The 16,782-nt window shown below is 50.3% G+C and overlaps 1 protein-coding gene across 1 annotated transcript in view; it reads right to left on the bottom strand.

Annotated features, from left to right (window-relative positions):
* Positions 1 to 16,782, bottom strand: part of PAPPA (pappalysin 1) — a gene marked incomplete at its 5' end in the record, with an annotated part of 138,399 nt that overhangs the window by 41,562 nt on the left and 80,055 nt on the right. Inside the window, 3 exons of the mRNA XM_082695197.1 lie at positions 4,534 to 4,705; positions 5,482 to 5,692; positions 14,829 to 15,012. Coding sequence (XP_082551323.1) covers positions 4,534 to 4,705; positions 5,482 to 5,692; positions 14,829 to 15,012 — 567 coding nt within the window. The remainder of the gene's footprint in view (positions 1 to 4,533; positions 4,706 to 5,481; positions 5,693 to 14,828; positions 15,013 to 16,782) is intronic.

Below are 16,782 nucleotides of genomic sequence, written 5' to 3'. Positions count from 1 at the left end.
CGCTCAGTAAGTCGCTGCTGCTATTAATTACGTAATTCCCAGGCAGTGCCCTTTATGCACTTTGCATCTTCCAAGTAAGATACGAAGTGACATGTAGCCTTCGTGTATGGGGAAGGAATGGCTGAAAATCGGGAGTGGGCAATGACTTGGTTAGGAGATTAGAGGTGTGGAGATCGGACTCTGCTGGTGCCTTGCTGTGTGACTTGGGGCGAGTCTCTTCCCCTCTCTGGGCTCCAGCGGTCCCATCTATAAAACAAGTGGGTGGCAGGGGGGGATCTCCTTGGTCAAGCGCACCTCCTGTCAAGTTTCTAACTGGCTCTCGCCCTTGACAATGCTGCAACCGGAAGTCACCGCTGCCTGGAGAGGCGTCGTGCGTATGAGGACTCCCCGTATCCACAGCAGAGCCCCTAAAGGCATGAGCCAGACGCACGCCACGGGCAGAAAGTCTTTCTCATTTCAGAAGGGCTTTTATGGCCACCTGTGCAACCCGTGCACTCACCTGGGTGTATTACTGACTCTGCGCCCACCCTTTCTATCTTACTCTGGCTGAGCAGCTGGAATCCCCATTAAGAGCATTACTTCATCCACAAGCACCTTTAGTCTCTTCCTCTGCTGCAGTCCCCATGTGTGCATCCCCCACAGACTCCATCCCAATCACAAGATGGCTGTTCCCATATCACCTACAAATACCACCCGCCCCCGTGCTTCTCGCATAGAACTGAGCCTGAGTTACTGCCTCAGACAGCTCAGAAGCATCTGAGCTGGATTAACTGTTGGGGCAACTGGCACTTCTCCCTGGCTATCTGGGGATAGAGCTCCTGCCCTTTGCCACTAGCCTGCCCTGGAAGTGTTCAGGGGCTAGGAAAAGCGGAGCTGTGGGGCCTGTCAGCGCCACCCGCTCATTCATAACCGTGTGCAAGACCTGAGCCTCCAAGACTTCTTCCCTCATTCGGAAAAGGGGATGTTGGTTTCTTTTTCAAATGTCTGCTGTGAATTGTCAAAATGAGAGAAAGTCCGGCTCACCAGCCTGGAGTCCCGGAAACACTTGAAAAGTAAAGAAGCTATTACTACCCAGGTTCTCTGTCTTGGTTTACAGAAATACTAACACTCTAAATTCGAGAGCTGAACTGGCCAGTATGGTAGCTACCATATTAGTGTGGCTGTTTGCATTTAAATTTGAACTGTTTAAAATTAAATAAAGGGTTAAAACCTCGTTGCTCGGTTGCTCCAGCCACGGTTCAAGTATTCCCTAAGCCAGATGTGGCCAGTGGCCGCCATACTGTAAAGCACAGATCAGGACAATTTTCATCCCAGCAGAAAGTTCTTCTGTGCATTGCTAGTCTAGAGAGTTCCTGTATTGTACAGGTTTCCTTGAGCAATAAATCAGGTTTTCCTATGGTTCAAATTGCGTCTCTCCATCCCACACTGTGGCTTCATACATGACAGATGCCTTCTTTTCTAACTTTCTGGGGCTACCCACCAACAGAGGGATAACCTTCAGGCCATTGCCTTTATTTCTATAGGAGCCTATGTGGAGGATCAGGGATTCTCTCCACTAGAAGTGACCTTAAAGTAAAGCTAGTTCACCTATGTCTTTCTTCCCCAGGGCTGCCATGCATGGTGGCACAGGTTGTATACTGTACAATTTCAGGGGTTACTCATAGGCATACTCCTATCTATACTTTCATTACCTTATTTAATCCTGACAAACCATGAGGCAGGAAGTAGTATATCCCCTACCATGAGAAAACTGAAAGTTGAAGGGTTAAACAATTTGCCCAAGTCCTCCCACTGGTAAGTGGTGAAGTCAGTACTTGAACTCAGAGTCCAGATCCAGCATCATTCTGGCTCCCAAGGAACAAATGAACTGGAGGTTTCATTCGTCAATTTGCTTTTAGAGGCAGTGGGAGGGAGTACATGAACTTCCCCTAGACTAGTCCCTGTCCTCTTCTGCCAGGATCTGGAACTTGTTTGGAAAGCAAAGAATTCCGGCTCCATACAAGCTGTTTAATTCAAGATGCTCTGGGCCGTACATTTCTGCTGTGTTTACAGGCAGCAAGAGGGGATCTGAGGTGAATACTAGATTTGGCTCTCAGGCCCCTGGTCTGAGGGTAGAAGAAATTCATTTTCGGTACAAACTAGAAACGTCAATTGTATTAGGAGCCCATTTGGCACACGTCCCCTCATTCTTTGAGCCGACAAGCAATACCCCGCTCCTTTGCGTCTAGCCTCTCTGCCAGTTGCCAAACAGAACTGCTTGAGTCGTCTGATAAATTTACATTTTCCTCTCCTTTAAATACAAACTGGCCATGAAAGGTACTTGGCAGGCCCCAGGCAGACTGGGTTTCGTTTGATAACATGACCGCGGCCAGAATAGTATTTGGCTCAGCAGTTTGGGTAACTGTTAGCAACAGTTTTATGTAAGGGAGGAAGAGGGAAGCCGAGCAGCCTGCGTGAGGCCATGGTAACCTCCGGCCTCTGCTTGTCCCGACACCGGCTTCTGCTTCCCTGGCGGGCAAGGATGGCAGTGACCTGGGGGAGTGTGCGTGGCGAAGGATTTTCAGGGGGTGTCTGTTGGATTCAGTCCATCCACAGCTGGGAGCATCCGGATTCTGACTCAGGAGACACCAGCTGTGTCACCTCGGGTGGTTGAGTGACTTCTCTGAGTGTGAGTTTTTCTCATTTAGAAAATGAGGTTGTTTTGGACACTCCCCATGGCTCTCACGGCTTGATGTTCCCTGAGCACCTACTGGGTGTCTGGCACTGTCCCAAGTGCTGAAAACTCAGGGCCGATGAAAGAGGTGGTCAAGCACTTCACAGCCTGGGGAAGGGAGCACCTGAAATGTGTTACAGGGCAGTGTGGCCCGTGCTAGGGTGTGGGGGACTTCAGGAAAATGGCACTGAGCCCAACCATAGAAGGGACCTCAGGAAAGAGTTCATGAAAATGATGGCGCCAGAGGGGAGGGAGGATAGGCAACACAGGTGCAGGGGAGTGGGAGGTACAGGCTCCCAGCTATGGAGTGAACAAGCCACAAGAATGAGAGGTGCAGCACGGGGACGATAGTCTACAGTAGTGTGACAGCACTGCATGGTGATAGATGGTAGCAACACGGGTGGTGGGCACAGGACGACATATAAACAGACTTGTCTGATCACTGTGTTGTACACCTGCAACGAATCGTGTGTTGACCATCTTTCAATAAAAAAAGGGGGTTCCTGGAGGAATGGGTGCCCAGGCTGGTCTGGGAAGGAAGACGAGGACCGAGGCAGCTACCAAAGGGGGAGGGGCTCTTTCATTGACAATGCAGAGGTGAGATGGTGTGCAATTGCACGGGAGGCCTGGGATCCACCCCAAAGAGTTGGGAGTTTGTCCCCCGGGAGACAGGGGTCACTGGTTCATGAGGAGCTTTAAGCAGGAGAATTGTGATAAGATGTGTGCTCTGAACACATGGCTCGGGCTGAAATGCAGAGAGTCCACTGGACGCTTAGCCGATTGAGCCACCCAAGCAAGAGCAGGGAGGTGATCGGAAGACTGCACGCAGCTCAGTAAGGAGATGACGGTGGCCTGAGTTACTGTGGCAATACCAGGGACAGATGAGAACAGCTCTGGGAGACATCCTGGAGGCACAATGAGTAGAACTTGACCATTGTCTGCATGTGAGGAGCAGGTGAAGGGGGCTTAAAGGTGGCTGTTTGGCAAGGCCTGGCCTTGGCAGGGTTAATAAAGACGGTTGAGGCCCGGCTGCAGGTGAAGCCAGCCCTGGGTCCCACACAGCTGCACCCCAGCCGGGCCTCAACCTGGATGAAGGTCCTTGCATACCCCTGAAATATAGGGCTCAGCCTATCAACCCCAAATGGCTGGTTTATCACTGTGGAACCACTGGTGGATTTATCATTTCCCTTTTCTGTTCAAGATTCCCTACCTGTCTTAGAAGGAGTAAGAGAACTTTAGTCATGGATTCCTTCAGCAGGAATGGGTGGGAGTGCCAGGCTTCCTCTCAGATGCCAGGGGATGGAGCTAAGATCCAAACCCTGCTATCTCCTTCTGGTCTCCCATACTTTCCTACTGTTCTCCAGACTCTATCCTTCTAATCACAATGTGGTTCCCCTTTGCTTCATGCTGGCAGAGTCAACTGATGTCTGGAGGACATGGTGACCTTGCATTTTTAAACACTCCAGGAACAACCGCAGCTGATGGTGGTGGGAAGTTGGCTAAACCACCCTGGTCACTCCTATCACAGTAACTCAACTGGGGTCATTTTCCCGCCATGGGACTCCATATACGCTTCCCTTCGTAAGGGTTTTAACACTAACCGTTTTGCAAAGCTAAGAATCTCTGAATCAAAATAGGATATTTAGGGAGGAAAACAAAGCTCAGGAAGATTCCCAAAGAAGATGATCAGAACCCAGTTTCTTAGCTTCCGCACTGGTGCGACTGGCTGTCATATCTGCAGAGTCTCCCGAAGGATATTATTCTTCAATAAGCAGACAGGAGAGGGCCCAAGCACCGACCTCAAGTTCAAGGAGTCTTACCTGGGCAGCATCGCTGTCTTCGCACTTGATTCGACACTCGCTGTTGAACTGGAAGCCATTGGTGCACTGGTAGAGCCCATGGAATTTTGGCGGAGGTGGGTCACAGGTCACAGGAATGCAAGCTCCCTCCTGCCAGCTGCCATCTTGGGTACACTGAATCTTGAAGGCCCGTCTTCAAAGAAGAGATCAAAGAAAAATGTCTTAAGGATTAGATGGCTAGACTCATGCCCTATGCAAACACCCAAGGTTTTCTTGAGCCAGCTGGCCTCTCATTTCTCTTTCGCACTCCTGATCCCCTAACCGCCCTATCTGTTGGTAAGCGCCATGCGTAGAGATTAAAGAAAATTCATCAACTTGGGGCAAGCAAGAGTTTCAGACATTCTCTCAGTTCCATGTGGGCTGAAATAAACTCAACTCCGGCAAACTCTTGTCTTTTCCCTTCCTTCTAGAGTGTTCTGATGGTAGCTACTCGGCTAATGATGATAATCATACCTACCATTTATTGAACAATTACTATGTGCCAGGCACTTTGCAAACACTTTTTGTAGACACACCGTCATTTGTTCTTTACAATAATACTATACAGTAACTGGTATCATCATCCCCACCTTATCCTTGAAAAGTAGAGGCCCAGAGAAGTGAAGTCGCTTGCCAGTAGGCAGTTACTAACAATGTCCCTATAAACTCTTACAGGGCTGTATACGATGAACAGTAGGTATTGCCTCCAGCAAAAAAAAAAAAAAAGAAAGAAAGAAAGAAAGAAAGAAAGAAAGAAAGAAAAGAAAAGAAAAGAAAAGAAAAGAAAAGAAAAGAAAAGAAAAGAAAAGAAAAGAAAAGAAAAGAAAAGAAAAGAAAAGAAAAGAAAGAGTGTTTCCTTATAATCAGACATCCAGACCTGGCTCTCCTGGCTGGCAGCACCTGTGAGAGTGTATTTCCAGCCCAACTTACTTCTTTGACTTCCGAGAGGAGCCAGGCACATGATATCCAGGTTTGCACTTGTACTTGCAGAAAGAGCCCACCTTGTGCTTGTTCTCACGGCACCGGGCCGTCTGGAGGTCGGCGTTGGGTACCGGGGGCGGAGCTAGGCACATGAGCTCACACAGGGCCTCCGGGAAGGACCACAGGCCGTCCTCCATACAGGTCAGGAGGCTGTTGTTGCCTAGAGGACACAGGCAGGCAGGGTTAGCAGATGGGGCGGGGGGGGGACAGCCAAGCTAACTTACGAGCTACCTGGGCTTCACTAAACTGGAAAAAGCCAGAGGGTCTTGCTCTTGGAATTCCAGCCCCTTCAGATTACAACTGAGGGCCTCCAGGAGATGGAGGGCATTGCGACATAGAGAAGATCCAGCTTGGGGAGGAACTCACCCCCCACAGGCAGTAAACTAAAATTCCAGGATCCCAACTCCCGATCTAGAATCTCTTCTACTGCATAGGAAAGAGACCTTCATGCTCCTTCCATCCATCCTCCTGGCTCTGCCAGGTGGGGGCCCGAGCCTGGAGGGGAAAGTACATACTCCGTCTAGTGACTGACGAAGCAGGCGCCCATCAGAATCAACTCGGAGTTCTGACATCAGGATGCCGTGCGCCGTGCAGCTGCCAGCTGCTCCTCCCCGTGCCCGACGCCCCTGTATTGCTCCCAGCCTCCCCTTGTGCCTGGAAGCGATGGCACCGTGGTATCTGGAGGCTTGATACTTTTTTGCAGACCCGGTGTTCAGCGAAGTTGTGCTGGAGCAGCTGAGAGCGGGCGCTCCCCTGCAGCCTGTGCCAGCTGCAGCAGACATGCTGATTGCCTCCCGGGAAGCTAGCTTGATGGGGGATGGTGCAAAGGAAAGAAAACCAGGAGGCATGGGGCTTTTCATTGCCAGGTCATATATTATCGATGTGCAGCCTACCCCAAAACCCTGCCCCAAGACAATCAGAGATGGACCCAAAGCCTGCATTTCTCAACCCAACGCTCCTCTCCGCGGTTGTGACTGAACGGTGTTGACAAGTGGGGCTGGATTCACGTGGGAGGCTGTGGGACGGGAAGGAGGGAGGAGTGGAAGGGTGCAGGGGTAGGGGTGAAGCTGACATGAGCTGTGTCCTGAGTGCCGTGGGGATGTCATCTGAGTTAGTCTCACAGCGGGCTCATAGCTGGATGATGCATATTTGGGAGCAGAGACCCGGAAAGCCAAGTGACCTGACCAAGTCCTCGTAGTTAGTAAAATGATGAACTATCATCCAAAAAGCATCTAGGCATGCCGGCTATGTGTCAGCGGCTCTTTTGTGTGCTGGGACATAGCGATGAACAAAACAGAAAACCCCCAGACCTTGCCCTCTTGCAGCTTCGATTCTAGCATGCTAGGGAGACACCCAAGAAACTGCACAAAGAAATACACTGCTGGGTGTGCTAGAAGGCAGTAGGGTCTCTGGAGACAAGACACAGCAGGACGAAGACGAAGCAGGGAGTGCTGCGCCCTTCCCTGTAGGCTCCTTGCTTCCCTGACCCCATTCACAGTCTTCTTTCTCCTTCTGTGTCAGTGTGACCCATCTGGTGAGCACGAGCCAACCTAGTGTCTGTGAACCCCACAGAGGATTCCGTGCTGATAAACAGTGATGCTGCAAACTACAGAGATTTCTACGTCAAATGGAGGATGATTCATTTGGGCTCCATAGAAGCAGAGAGGCTTCTAGAACACCAGAGACTTCAAATGGATTTTTGAATTGCTTTTGTGATTAGGGTAGTGTTTTGGGGTGTGTAGGCATAGCCAAAGCTATGGGAGAAACTAAGGGAGAGAGAGGGGGAAAGAAGTTATGAAACATACAGGGTGCATACCCTCTCTGAGTTCCCCAAGAAGGATAAAATATCGGTGGAAAATGTGTTAGGACTCTTGAAAGCACACCCCATCAGCTACGCAAATTATACATTGTGGAGTGGAAGTCATGGTCCTCCGGTGGCAGGAGAACAGAAAAATTGTGAAATGGTCATCGAGAGAGGAAACGCAAGCCAAGAATGTCAATTCTGGGAGAGGGTATGTAGGAGCTGGCTGTGTACCACAGTCCACAGAAGAATCACGCTAACGGAGCCTCTGGTGGTTCAGGACCATGGACATGCCCTCACCCCACCGATGAACAAAATCCCGGAGATGCAGACGCCTCGCTGCACAGAATCGGTATTTCCATGATCCAGCTACAGTCACTACTCTATACTCACCATGTGGCTTTGAAGAAAGCCGGGTATACCACACGCTATCCATGTCCTGCCCTCATCCCCTTGGCACTGACCTCTCTTCCCCAAAGGATGGTCACCGTACCTGTAACCCTGTGCCAGAGTCCTTTTGCTGTAGTCCCAAAGGGACAGCTCCCGGTGCTGGGGCTTCAGTGCTGCAGGAGTGGCATTAGTTCTGAGTAAGATTCTACCCTGTCTTCCATAGTTCCTCAAAGGGACTGAACTCTGCTTGCCTACAGCAGGACCTGGCTCTCAAAGAGACTCTGGATGCTTCTGTCATGTCCAAGCTTCCCTACCTCATTCCCTACCTGCATTTCCTGGGGGAACATGACTCCGGGCAACAGGGGCAGACATTTCTGAGCCCAGGGTTTCTGGTTGGGGCTAACAGTGCTGATGTCACAGACGGGGTTCCAAAAGGTTATGTGACCCTGAACCTTCATCTGTTCATCTTCTAAAGTCAGGAAAATAAATTGTGCTCAGCCTGTCTATGAATGTGCCTCAAGAAATTCTGGTCTCTAACAAGCATTAACATAATTGTAAATGTGCTGTCAAAGAGATGTGGCTATTTTTATTATTTTATTCAAAAGATTACCCAGAAGACCAAATCTCTTTGGAGTGCCTTGAAGATAGAAATTAACCAAGGGCAGATTAGAAGGAGAGAAACACCAGGAGACCTAACGTCTGGTTCTGTTAATACCTCGTACACGGTGTGCCTGAATCCTAAGGCCAGGGAATGGACTAAGTTCATTCTTTTAGTGCCAGCACCTAGCCTAGTGCCAAGCACACTATAGGTCCTTAATACCCATTTGTAAAATGCATGAACTATTATGGATCTACATGTGACCTTGAAGAAGTCACCTAATCTCTTTGGCGTGAAGCCAAAGTGGTCTTTGAGTTCTTGCAGCTCTAACATCTTAGGATGGGAATGAACATTGGCCACTGTATTGTTTTGAGAAAACACAGATGCAGCCAGAGGGACTGGAAGTGGACATGCAAGCCCTCGGGAGGCTACATCAGCCAAAGGCTAGTACTGCAGGAACTGGGAGTAGATTCAGTTTCATTGCTCTTGATGGGAAATAGACCTGAACAGAAGTTACAGAAGAGGAAGAGGAAGAAAGACAGGACATGTAAAGAAGTCCTTGTGTACAAGGTCCTGGGCTAAGTGAGGCAGGAAATGAGGCCATGGAGGATTTTAGGATGGTTGTTTTCCCAACAACAGCCAACTGGACCTTCACCCAGCACTCAGAGGAGAAAGCCGAAGCAGAAGAGATGGAGTCATCAGGAGAAGCAAGCAAAGCCTCTGCCGATTTTAGTTCTGAAAGCACACTGCTAGGATCCCGGGACGCCAAAGAGTCAAAGAGAAAATACGAGCTGGGCTTGGCAGTCCAGGAAAGTATGTCGTTTGCTCAGCTGAACTGGATTCTTCCAGCTCTAGCTGAGGTGAATCGGGTTATATTTTGATTATTTAATCGTCCAGTTCTCCCCTAAGTGTCTGAAAGGAAGGCTACCAATAGCTGCTTATAATTCATCCTAGGAGGCAGGGCCACCTTGACCTTCCTAATAACCTAATTTGTCATTAATCCCATTTTGTAGGTGAGAAAACCGAGTCCGTAGGAGGGAACATGAGTCGCTTGATCTAGAGTCGGGGCTCCCTCCAGGTCTGCCTGACTCCTAAGTGCTCTCTTGGAATTTTTTCCCATGAGCACAGCCAGAGAATGTCTCTTGGAATCAGGAGAATTTGGATGAGTGGAGAATCTCGAAACCAAGAACTGGTCATACAATAAGATTTCAGAACCTCCACCCCCTCCCCACTGTCCAGAATGGTGCCTCTCACTTCTAAATTTCTTTACCAAGGGGCCCAATTTGTCATTCCTCTTTAGGCTCAAGAGAAAGTGGCTGTTGTCAGATACAGTCACAGACAGGGATAAGTGACAGAAACCTTCCCAAGCAGAGAGAGAAAGGTGCCTGCAACGCTGGACACCTGTCATGAAGAAGAGGCTTGGGAACGCACATGGGAGACACAAATACATGATTGTGTATTCACCATATTGGCGGGAAAGGCATGCCTAGCTACGGGGTACCGTTTCTAGAGTAAGCACCCTTGTCCCAGTGCTAATGGTAATTCCTATGTATCCTTGTGTAAATGTCTTCCTCTCTCAGGCCTCAGTTTCCCCATCCCGAAATTAAATGATTCATTTTGATGACCCTGGGCTCCTCCCAACTCAGATGTTCCAGACTTTGATGGAGTTCTGGGTTCAGGGACAGGCTTTAGGAAAGGTTAAAGGGCTTCGAACAGATTCGACTCTTGAAACCTGAGCAACCGCTCAAGATTGGAGTGAGAGAGACAGGAAGAATTACTTAAGAGATGACATCTCAGCACTGCTTACATCAAAAAGCGGCCTCACAATGGACAAGCCCCCTCTCTACTGTGACCCCCAGGTCCCCTGGCATAATCTGAGAAGTGGTCTCTCATCAGTACTTGGCAGTGTTGTGGACCCAGTGCCATCCTAGACCATCCTGGACCCTCACCATCCCAAAGACTAGAGTGACAGATGGAGAAAGCAGCGGTTTCTTAGGAGTCATACGAGAGTTTCTGTTGGGGTCAAGGGTTGACCCTGTTTTTGTGGGGAAGATGCCTCAGGGACCTTCAGGGCCTGGCTATCTGCTTTTGAGAAAGAACAGAAGAGAAAATGTGCAGCGAGGAAAGTCATAACAGGTTTCTGCAGGGGGAAGTGCTGGGTGAGGAAAGGAGCTGAGAGCAGGCACAAAGGTTCCCCACAGGGCACTGTGGGATGTGGCCACTCTCTGTGTTCCCCCAGCTCACATTCCTGTCTTCAGTAAAGTCTGAGAAACCAAGAAATGCCCACTGGTGTTGGGTATCCTCTGGAAACAAGTGGAGAGGCTGAGTTTTCAATCTGAGGTTGGAGAGGCAAAGCAGACAGAAAAGGCAACAAGAACCAGAAGCACACAGTGGGCCTTTTAAAAAGATCTTTGAAGGAGGAAGATGTGCTTACTTTACATTTTTTTTAAAGATTACTTATTTATTTGAGTAATCTCTGCACCCACCACAGGGCTCAAACTCACAACCTCAAGACCGAGAGCTCCTTGCTCTTCCAAATGAGCCAGCCCAGAGCTCCAAGGTATGCTTGCTTTTAGCCCTACTCCACACTCAAGTGCACCCAACACAGTTGAGTTGAGGTTGATGAGTGATGTAAGTAATGTGGTATATTCAGCCTTTTAATTAAACATTTATGATTTTGAAGTTTTGTTGTTGCTGTTGAACTTGAGAACATATTTTCCCTCTGTTTTTGTAGCTTCTGTCTATACGGGTTAGTGCTCCCTAGGTAAAGGGTCCTGGCAGAAGGGACCCTGAGGCTTTGAGTTAGCAGAATATTTTACATACATCTTGAAGAGGGCTCAGAATTTAAGTGAAAGCAGGGATATTCAAGAAAAATTCACTGGAAATAGAAGGGGGGAGTCATTTTGGGGGGTTCCCCACATTCTACCAGTTCCCTGGGGGCTACACGTCACTGCCTGTCCTGGGTGCTGGCTACCTGGCTGCCAACACTTAGCCTCTGGGTCCTGGGCAGAGTGCCGAGGAGGGAGTGTGTTTCCACAGCCCCCAAGACTAAGGGCTCCATGAGACGGAGGTGAGGGCTGGGAGAGAGGCCGCGGCACAGCTCACAAGGGCGCCCCTTGGGGTAGGTCAGTATTTATTAAGCACTTTCTCTGGTTCTGGAATCTTACACATACCTTCTCTTTCAGGCCTCAATCTTGACCCTTCAAAGTGGGCCCTTCTCCACCCATTTTACAGATGAGAGCACTGACGCTCAGAGCCATGAACTAGCTCTTTGAATCTCAACAGCAAGGGCAGAGCCAGGAGTGGAATCCCAGTCTGTCGGATTCTAAGACAGTGCTCTTTGGCTTCAATTATGTTGCTAGGAAAAGCAAAATGAAGGGAGGAAAGGAAAGCAAACAATAAATGGAGGAAAAAGAGTTGTACTGTTCACCTCTTTACCCCTGGGTTGAGAAGGGGCGTTAACAAGCTCAAGAGAGCACTGGCGGGGCCTTCACCCAGCCCTCACTGCCTGCAGACCCGAGGAGAAGCATTCGAGCACTGGATGATGCTGACAGCCAAGGTGCACAAAATGCCAGTGGGGGGCGCCTGCGTGGCTCAGTTGGTTGAGCGACTGCCTTCAGCTCAGGTCATGATCCCGGGGGCCTAAGATGGAGTCCCTACATCGGGCTCCCTGCTCGGTGGGTAGTCTGCTTCTCCCTCTGCCTCTGTGATCTCTCTTGCTTTTGTTCTCTCTCAGATAAATAACAAAATTAAAAAATTAATTAAAAATTTAAAAAAAAATGCCAGTGGGTCCCAGTGGGTCAGCGTGGCCACTGGAATGAGGCTTCTCTGCATTCTCAAGGGAAGAACAAAGTTGAGATCAACAGCTATCAAAATGATGATCCCCCTGGGGCCTCGTCTCCACAGCGGGGTCACCCCCCCTTCCACCATAGTCAGCAGAGAAGCAACAGCAGAAGGGTCTGAATCACTTTGATAAAGAATCATTAATAACAGGGCACTTGGGTGGCTCAGTCAGTTAAGTGTCCAACCCTTGATTTCAGCTCCGGTCATGGTCTCAGGGTTGTGAGTTCAAGCCCTGTGTTTGGCTCTGCACTCAGTGTGGAGTCTACTTGAGATTTTCTCTCTCTCTTTCCCTATGCCCCTTCTCCCAGCTTATGAGCACATGCATGTGCTCTCTCTCTCTCCAAAATAAATAATTATTATTTTTTTTTTAAAGATTTTATTTATTTATTTGTCAGAGAGAGAGAGAGAGCGCAAGCACAGGCAGACAGAGTGGCAGGCAGAGTCAGAGGGAGAAGCAGGCTTCCTGCAGAGCAAGGAGCCCGATGTGGGACTCGATCCCAGGACACTGGGATCATGACCTGAGCTGAAGGCAGCTGCTTAACCAACTGAGCCACCCAGGCGTCCCAATAATTATTTTTTTTAAAGAATCACCTTTAGCGACAATGGGGTCTATGATAATCAATGCTAATTTACACACTGTTCCTTCCAAGAGGTCTCTGCCTGAGAAGAGAAGTGTGATTACTTGGTCTGGAGTCATGAACACACCCCACCTCTGGGCCAACAGAAGGACTCGGAAAGCCTGAAAGGTGGAAAACAGTTCCCACTGTCTTCACCACTCCCCAGCCTGCATCTTTACAGTACCTCACCTGAAACATCTATAGCTCCTGTACTCAAGTCATACTGGGTTAAAAATGAGGGGACCTAAAGGCTGCATCCCATGAGTGCTTCCTGTTTTTCTTTTGGGGTTGTTTAAGGAGATAACTTGGTCTTTCATTCACCTCTCAAAAGAAACATTTCCTGTGGTATGACTTTTATCAATGTATCCAGCCATCCAGTCAACACACTTTATTGAGTCTTATTAAGTGCAGATGCTGGGCTTGCTGACAGCAATGGGAAAATGGATTAGATGTAGCCACTGCCTTCTAGGAACTCATGTCCAGTAATCATTGGGAGTTCTGTCTCCCCCTGAAAAATCTGGGGAAACGACTGACTCTCTCTAATCATCAAAATGCCTGAAACTCACGAATACATAGTATTATATCTAAGTTCAAGAGAATTCATAGACCTCCCCTCTGTCCCCCAACCCCATGGGAGTCCACTATTCCCACACAGTAGAGTGACGGCAGGACCTTTGCTTGGTGGCTGGACCCATCTGAAGGACCCCTGCTTGAGGGAGATTTCATCTGGGGTGTCTGATAAAGGGATGACAGTCCCTCTGATAAAACAAGGAAAGGAGAGCGCACCTCTGAGAAAAGAGGATATAGATCTTCCTCGACATATAATGGGGTGGCCTCCCAATAAACCCATCCTCAGTTGAAAATATTGCAAGTCAAAAATGCATTTGTATGCCTCACCTACTAAACATCCTAGCTCAGGCCAGCGAACCTTAAACGTGCTCAGAAGACTTACATTAGCCTACAAAGTGGGGCAAAAATTGTCTCACGCAAAGCATATGTTATAATCAAGAGAGGAATATGTCATGTGATTTATGGACTACTCTACTGTAAGTGGCAGACAGAATGGCTGTGTGGGTATCTGCTATGAAGGGTCACTGCGCAGCACCCCGAGGCTGTGCTGGGCCACATATCGGCAGCTCAGAATTCAGAGTCGGGTGTCGACTGAAGACACACCACTTTCTACACCACCAAAAACTTGTTAAGTTGAACCATTGTAACTTGGAGATCATGTCACGTCATGTCAAACCCTAGTGTTTGGACTGGAAGCCAAGAGCATTCTTTCCGGAAATAGCACTAACTTGCTCTGTGATTCTCTCCGTGTTCCTTCCTTCCTCTCTCACTGGACCTTGGTTTCCCCATGTTTCCAAATAATCAGTTATTCAACACGAGCTCTGAAAACCCTTCTGGTCCTGACGTCCTCGGTCAGCCCGGCCGGCCTCTTCTCCCGTATATCTGACTCTGCCTCACTCACTCCAACACCTTGGGGCCTTGCCCAGGAGCTCTCCAGCAAGGGCTTCCTGCCCATTTCCTCTTTCCTCCTAAAGAGGAGCAATGGCTTTGGTGACACACACACCTGGGCCCCCACGTGGATGCCACTGTGGAGAGAGTGGCCTTGGGCAAGTTCTTTAACCTCTCTGAGGCTTCGTGTCCTCCCCTGGGAACAGGGCTGTGTAATAAGACGCATCTCTTAGGCTTACTGGGCCCTAATCCTATGTAGTGAGCCAGTCGTGTCTGTTCCAAATCTTCTTCTAATCTTTTTATTCCTCCCTCCCTCCCCCGCTTCATTCCTTCCCTTCTCTCTTCTGTAAGACTTGCAAGGACCCTGGAGGAGAATTCACTGCCGTCTTAGCCACACACTGCTTTCTCCTTGGCTGCACAGCAAAACAGTGCACATGCGTTCCCTCCATTGGTAGAGGGAAACCAGAAGGGCAGATAAAAGCCCGCCCAACCCCGGGTGTCGGAGACCTGGGGGAGTGCCTGGGAGCAGCCTCTGGGTGTCCCACAGAGGAAGCAGGGCCCCACCGAGCCGAAGGCTCCTCCTCCATACCTTTCAGCTGCGCAGGGTGACGGCACTGGAAGGAGCATTTGCTGCCAAAGGTAGTGCCTTGAAGGCAGGAGAAGGACGCAGCGTGGACGTGATGCTGGTCCGGGACGCCGCAGTCCACTGGCTCGCAAGCCACCTGTTTGTTCCACTTGCCCTCGCTGCAGGTCACCGTCACGCCGGGTCCCACCTGGAAGGCAGAGGTGGGGATAATAAGCAGACGGCACGCCAGATGTGGGGGACACCTCTTCTACCCCACGCAACACCTTGGCAGTCTCCTCCTGGAAACCCATGCTGAACTGTAAAACTGGCTTTTAATGAATTAGGTGTCTCGGTTCCCATTCTTCAGATGCAGACACTGAGGCGCAGAGACACTGGTTAGCTCCAAGTGACATGGCTGTAAAGAGGGTACGTGGGAACCGAACCTAACAGCCGCACTCCGAACCGCTCCCTGCCGAGTCTCCCAGATCAGCGTTCCCATCGTGCTGATGAGAATCTCGGGACTCAGACTCCTGGGGCCTGATGACTTCTTTCATGAACTGGCCCATGAAAAATGGCACAACATTTGATTCACTGGCTCTTGATCTTCATACCTTTTCCTGGCTCTGCAGGAGGCAACAGGGAGCTGCTTCGGTGTTTGGCATCGAGTGGGCAGTGCCCTGGGATATGGGATATGTTTGTCCCCTGTGCTGGACACCACAGAAAAGTCCCTTTCCTTCCTTGAGCTCTTGCATTGGCACTGAACCCCGGGCTGCTCTAGGAGCCACTCCCTGCTCTGAGATCGTTGAGAGATAGGTAGACGTGAGCTTGGGACAAGCCTGGGAAAAGCAATGAGGGTCGACAGGGATTGGATCCGAAGGAGAAGATGGCAGTGGTGCATGGGTGGAAGGGTGAGGCCGGGCTTCCGAGCCAAGGGAGGGACCGCCACGGGCAGCCCACAGCCTGCTGTTCAAGGAGGAAGCCGCCAGATCCCAGGGGACGGACGGGGGATGCCAAATGTTGATCCGGGCTTTTAAAAGCAAAGGACATGTTTCCCCTCTTAAGCACACATCAAAGGCAGCAGAGGTCCCTCCGTGCCAAAACAGCCTAATTGTTTCCACAGGAGTTCAGACCTGCCATGTCCGACACAAGGAAGGGGGTGTCTAAGACAAGCAATTGGGGACCCTGGGGCTGCCTTGACAGGGGACTCTGTTTCAGCGCAGAAGCTCCATGCCACAGGAGTGTCCCTGTGTGTCCGCGGCAGGAAGGGGAAGCCTGCTGGCAGAGCCCCAGGAAAGGCTGCCTCTAGTGGCAAAGCTCTGGAACCCTCAGATCTCTGGGATTCATTGCCCCAGTGCCCACTCTGAGACCCCACGGCAGCGTCTGGCTGCAGCGGTACTCCACCATGCCCCTCGTGCCTGACACTGCCCTGGTCCATGAGCAACTCCTATGGCTTGCGACGGCTCTTCCCGTGGCTGGTCTCACCGCCGGACGCCATGCCATACCCAAGCGGACAGCCAGAAGGACCTTGATCCACCATGATCCGACCATGTCACTGTCTTCAAAAGCTCCCTGTGGCCCTCAAGATCGACCTCAAACCTCCTGGGCAAGCGAACCAGGCCTTGACCGGAAGACCCTGCCTGCCCCTCCAGCCTCACTGCTTGGGTGAGTTCAGGGGAGGGGAAAAGATCTGTCTGGGGCGTACTCTTTCTCAGCCACAGACCTTCCCATACCACTTCCCATACCTTCCCATACCTGTGCCCTCAGAACCCGTTTCTTGCCCCTCCTCAGGGCACACCCCTGTGCCCATCCATCCGTCTGGTTCTCTGTTTCCGAGTCACTTCCATGGTGAGTCCCCCTGGGGCTTCCACCACACCCGGCACCTGCCTCGACCGGCGTTCATCACTCGGTGCCGTCATGACTCACTCCCTGCCAGTTCCCGGCAACGGTCCTCCTCCTTGGGAGGAGGACGCGGGTTTAT

Source organism: Mustela nivalis, assembly GCF_964662115.1.
Source record: "Mustela nivalis genome assembly, chromosome: 13".
In the NCBI taxonomy this organism is placed as follows: domain Eukaryota; kingdom Metazoa; phylum Chordata; class Mammalia; order Carnivora; family Mustelidae; genus Mustela; species Mustela nivalis.
The sequence above is the reverse complement of the archived record's forward strand: the minus strand, read 5'-3'. Positions and strand labels throughout refer to the sequence as shown.